Raw genomic sequence first — 6,000 nt, 5'->3', positions numbered from 1 at the left:
CTTGCAATTATCTTATGAGCCATTATCCACCAGTAGGGGGCAATCTGGGCCACATACATACAGATGGCCCTCTAGTCTGTTGAGGAGGGACCCAGACCCCAAACTCTGCACTGAAGAAAGTCTATTAGGAAAACTCCACATCTCCCAGCTGCCGGCCCATCCTGCAAAGCACAGAAACAATAATCCTAAAAAAGTACCAAGTATAGAAGACACGTGAGCGGTCCTGTCATTCCCCGTACACAGCACTCGTCATCCCAGGTCATGTATGGTGGTGGCCGTAGATCAGTCCACGACCAGAATCTGTGATCCAGAAAGCTGACTGGGATGACCCGGGACATCTGGCCTGTCTGCTGGTCCATTCCAGCCCCATACACTTCAGTCTCCGATGGCATGTTCTGCCCCACCTGAGGGTATCTGTCCTCTGCAGACACTCTAGCAGTTTTTATTGTTCTTAAAGAGGAACTCTGCTACAAACCTTAGAGATTCAGGACTGACTGCGGTATCACCTTGAAGTAGAGAAATGGGGCGCTATTTGTTGGGTCCTTAGAGCTACTTAAAGGGGTTGTCCCAAGATTAGAACGCACTACTAACGGGATAGAGGGATAAGTGTGATCGGTGAGGTTCTGACCACTCGGGGCCCCCACCAATCATGAGAATGGGGGGTCCGTGCCCCTCCATAACACTGGAGCAGGACTGCTGGAGGCAGTCCCGTAGAGGTGAATGGAGTGGCAGCGTGCATGCTCGGCCGATGCTCCATTCATACCGAGGAGGACCTTCATTCTCAAGATCAATGGTGGACATTTATCCTCTACTTTGTTGAGACGTCTTGAGACAATCCCTTGAAGCTGTCCCTCTGCCAACTGTGACGGTACCGGTACTTCTGTTCTCAGACCTAAGGCTGATTTCCATTTCTAAGCCTTTGGATTGGCAAAACTTCCCTGTATCTGCCCAGTGTCCGTGCAGCGAAACTAAGGACCCAGCAAACAGCATCTCCTGTCTCAGCTTCCAGGATGAACTGCTCTTTACAATTTTTGTGCGTTATGGCCTCAATGACATGCCACAGACTGTGAGATTATATTCCTCATGTCATGGTGTGAAATGGCAGAAAATGCCGTAAGAACATTGTAACGCCACGGACATTTGCAGTAATGTTCACACCCTGGGGTCACTGTGGACACTGCAGTAATCTGTACACCACAGAGGCGCATACAGCTGGTAGGGAGCACAACTCCCATCATCATAGTCATAAGAATGTCAATGCCCTAGGGATGAAGAACGGGGTCACCTCGCACCTCTCGAATGTGGACCCCAGTAACCTCTAGTCTCATACAGTTCCATCTCAGTTGCCTGCGTCTCCACGTCACCATCTTGATAGCGAGGTAAGGGCAGCGCAGTGCGGACGCTTGTCTTCTACTGCCTGCGCTGCTTGTGCTGAGACCCTGAGGTCCACCAGGAATACCTCTGGGGTACAGAGCACGTGGCTTTTCCGTGGCCTCCTTCCGGCATTTCAGTGCAAGAAGAGAAGGAATTATAAACACTTAACAAGACAGCAAGGAGGACGATCACAGCTGCCATGATGGAGAAGACGCTCCAGTGGTTCAGTAACTTGGGGTACAACATGTGCAGGTAGTCGAGGCATTCTTCAATTTTACTGGAATTGGAGAAGAAGAATGAAATCAGATTAATGTGTGACCTCCAGCTTTATTATTTCTTTAGGAAAGCAGAGAGCCAGCTATTACAGCTTTCCTGGATTCCTGCAAGTCGTCTTCATTATACAAAGATATAAGAGCAAGGAGAAAGTCTGGGAAAGGTGAGTGACAAACCTTGATGGGGGAGAGGGGGGCATATGTTTAAACGGATTTACTAATGATCTGCACGTAGGCCAGCTTTCAGTAAATGTTAACCCCTGAACACCATTTTATCTAAATAAGTAAGAAAAAATCCAACTTTATAGAGATTATCGGATCCTAAGCAAGAATTCCCTAAATAAAAATATTGTGTTTACCTGTAGCCACCACTAGGGGGAGCTCAGGAGATTACTACATACAGATATATACAGCTACCACTAGAGGGAGCTCAGGAGATTACTATATACAGCTACCACTAGAGGGAGCTCAGAAGATTACTACATACAGATATATACAGTCACCACTAGAGAGAGCTCAGGAGATTACTACATATAGATATATACAGCCACCACTAGAGGGGGCTCAGGAGAATACTACATACAGGTATATACAGCCACCACTAGAGGGAGCTCAGGAGATTACTATATACAGCTACCACTAGAGGGAGCTCAGGAGATTACTACATACAGATATATACAGTCACCACTAGAGAGAGCTCAGGAGATTACTACATACAGATATATACAGACACCACTAGAGGGAGCTCAGGAGATTACTACATACAGATATATACAGCCACCACTAGAGGGAGCTCAGGAGATTACTACATATAGATATATACAGTCACCACTAGAGGGAGCTCAGGAGATGACTGCATACAGATATATACAGCCACCACTAGAGGGAGCTCAGGAGATTACTACATACAGATATATACAGCACCCCTAGAGGAGCTCAGGAGATACTCAAGATATATACAAGCCACACTAGAGGGAGCTCAGGAGATTACTACATACAGATATATACAGCCACACTAGAGGGAGCTCAGGAGAATCTACATACAGATATATACAGCCACCACTAGAGGGAGCTCAGGAGACTACTACATACAGATATATACAGCCACCACTAGAGGGAGCTCAGGAGATTACTACATACAGATATATACAGCCACCACTAGAGGGAGCTCAGGAGAATTACTACATACAGATATATACAGCCACCACTAGAGGGAGCTCAGGAGATTACTACATACAGATATATACAGCCACCACTAGAGGGAGCTCAGGAGATTACTACATACAGATATATACAGCCACCACTAGAGGGAGCTCAGGAGATTACTACATACAGATATATACAGCCACCACTAGAGGGAGCTCAGGAGATTACTACATACAGATATATACAGCCACCACTAGAGGGAGCTCAGGAGATTACTACATACAGATATATACAGCCACCACTAGAGGGAGCTCAGGAGAATACTACATACAGGTATATACAGCCCCCACTAGAGGGAGCTCAGGAGATTACTACATACAGGTATATACAGCCACCACTAGAGGAAGCTCAGGAGAATACTACATACAGGTATATACAGCCCCCACTAGAGGGAGCTCAGGAGATTACTACATACAGATATATACAGCCACCACTAGAGGGAGCTCAGGAGATTACTACATACAGATATATACAGCCACCACTAGAGGGAGCTCAGGAGATTACTACATACAGATATACAGCCACCACTAGAGGGAGCTCAGGAGATTACTACATACAGATATATACAGCCACCACTAGAGGGAGCTCAGGAGATTACTACATACAGATATATACAGCCACCACTAGAGGGAGCTCAGGAGATTACTACATACAGATATATACAGCCACCACTAGAGGGAGCTCAGGAGATTACTACATACAGATATATACAGCCACCACTAGAGGGAGCTCAGGAGATTACTACATACTGATATATACAGCCACCACTAGAGGGAGCTCAGGAGATTACTACATACAGATATATACAGCCACCACTAGAGGGAGCTCAGGAGATTACTACATACAGATATATACAGCCACCACTAGAGGGAGCTCAGGAGATTACTACATACAGATATATACAGCCACCAGCTAGAGGGAGCTCAGGAGATTACTACATACAGATATATACAGCCACCACTAGAGGGAGCTCAGGAGATTACTGCATACAGATATATACAGCCACCGCTAGAGGGAGCTCAGGAGATTACTACATACAGATATATACAGCCACCACTAGAGGGAGCTCAGGATATTACTACATACAGATATATACAGCCACCACTAGAGGGAGCTCAGGAGAATACTACATACAGATATATACAGCCACCACTAGCGGGAGCTCAGGAGATTACTGCATACAGATATATACAGCCACCACTAGAGGGAGCTCAGGAGATTACTACATACAGATATATACAGCCACCACTAGCGGGAGCTCAGGAGATTACTACATACAGATATATACAGTCACCACTAGAGGGAGCTCAGGAGATTACCACATACAGATAGATACATCCACCACTAGAGGGAGCTCAGGAGATTACTACATACAGATATATACAGCCACCATTAGAGGGAGCTCAGGAGATTACTACATACAGATATATACAGCCACCACTAGATGGAGCTCAGAAGATTACTGCATACAGATATATACAGCCACCACTAGAGGGAGCTCAGGAGATTACTGCATACAGATATATACAGCCACCACTAGAGGGAGCTCAGGAGATTACCACATACAGATAGATACATCCACCACTAGAGGGAGCTCAGGAGATTACTACATACAGATATATACAGCCACCACTAGAGGGAGCTCAGGAGATTACTACATACAGATATATACAGCCACCACTAGAGGGAGCTCAGGAGATTACTACATACAGATATATACAGCCACCACTAGAGGGAGCTCAGGATATTACTACATACAGATATATACAGCCACCACTAGAGGGAGCTCAGGAGATTACTACATACAGATATATACAGCCACCACTAGAGGGAGCTCAGATGCCTCCTGCATACAGATTATACAGTGAGCTCCCCCTAGAGGTGGCTGCAGCCTGACAGCTTTCATGTACTTCTATGTATGGGATCATTTGTAGCTCTGTAATTTATGCCAGCTTCCTAGAATAAAAGACGACTGAAATTTTCTCCAGCCAGGGGCCCGAAGGGGTTGTCTCATCATAAATAATGGGGGCATATCGCTAGGATATACCCCCATTGTCTTATAGGTGAGGGCCCCACCGCTGGGACCCGGACCTATATCGAGAACAGAGCCCCGCAAGGTGGTGGCTGGAGGACTTTTTTTCTGGCCACCACCAAGCCGACTCCCCATAAAAGTGAATGGGAGCGTACCGCGCATGCGCAGCCCCCGCTGCTATTCATTTCTATAGGGCCGACAGAAAAAGCAGAGCAGGCACTTGCAGGCTCCGTTCTCGATATAGGTGCGAGTCCCAGCGGTGGGACCCGTACCTATAAGACAATGTCATAGCAATACCCCCCTACCCCATTGTCCATGATGAGACAACCCCTTTAAGTGCATCCTCTGGTAGTGCAGGGGATATCAAAGACTGAATGATCCTCACTGAGCGATCTGGTAAGGAATTCATGGGATTAGGCTCCAGGTCCCAACCCTCAGCCCACCCCGACCTGCCGGGTCATACCTGCCCTTCATCTTGGTGAATTCCTCCTTCCCCTCTTCTTCACACTCCACCGGACTCTCGCTTAACTTCTCCTCCTCTTCTTCTTCTTTAAATTCCTGAACCTTCTTCAGACCTTCCTGATACCTTAGAAGATGCAGAGACAAAGGTGAGAAGCTCCATCTCCTGAGGACTCTGAACCGATGGGTGGCAATCAAGCTGAACATGCAGATGGGCGAGGGGCTCATGCCACCCCCACCTTCTATTTCAGCATGAAGCAGCCGCTTTATACACCGATTACATTACCAGCGAAGTGACATCACCACGCCTGCACGATGATGTCACTAGTCCTAAAATAAACTCCTGCCTGGCCCAATCCTCTTGCCTGAATAACGGAATATTCTGGATTATTATATGAAATAGGCAAATTGATTTCCTATGAAATGGACCCAAGTGTGCGTCCAGCACCTACATGACGGCCACCGACCCCCCAAGGAGTCACCCAAGGAGTCACCCCAGTTACACAACCATCCCTGTCATTGCGCTATTATACCAAATATTCCGCATTATTATCTGAAATATTCCGCATTACTAGATGACATATTCTGGATTATTTATATAAAATATTCTGCATTATTACAGTATTTTAAATATTCTAGATTATTATATAATATCAC

At 46.3% G+C, this 6,000-nt stretch overlaps 1 protein-coding gene across 4 annotated transcripts in view; it reads right to left on the bottom strand.

Moving 5' to 3' along the window:
- Positions 1-426: 426 nt before the first annotated feature.
- IRAG1 (inositol 1,4,5-triphosphate receptor associated 1) overlaps positions 427-6,000 on the bottom strand; it is a 103,318-nt gene continuing 97,744 nt past the window's right edge. For all 4 annotated transcript variants that reach the window (XM_044271028.1, XM_044271029.1, XM_044271030.1 and 1 more), the window contains 2 exons: positions 5,348-5,470; positions 427-1,651 (listed from right to left, as the gene is read on the bottom strand). In XM_044271028.1, coding sequence (XP_044126963.1) covers positions 1,411-1,651; positions 5,348-5,470 — 364 coding nt within the window. In that variant the 3' untranslated portion in view covers positions 427-1,410. The remainder of the gene's footprint in view (positions 1,652-5,347; positions 5,471-6,000) is intronic.

The sequence above is a fragment of the Bufo gargarizans genome, chromosome 10 (assembly GCF_014858855.1).
Source record: "Bufo gargarizans isolate SCDJY-AF-19 chromosome 10, ASM1485885v1, whole genome shotgun sequence".
NCBI lineage: Eukaryota > Metazoa > Chordata > Amphibia > Anura > Bufonidae > Bufo > Bufo gargarizans.
This window is presented reverse-complemented; position numbering and strand designations above follow the sequence as displayed.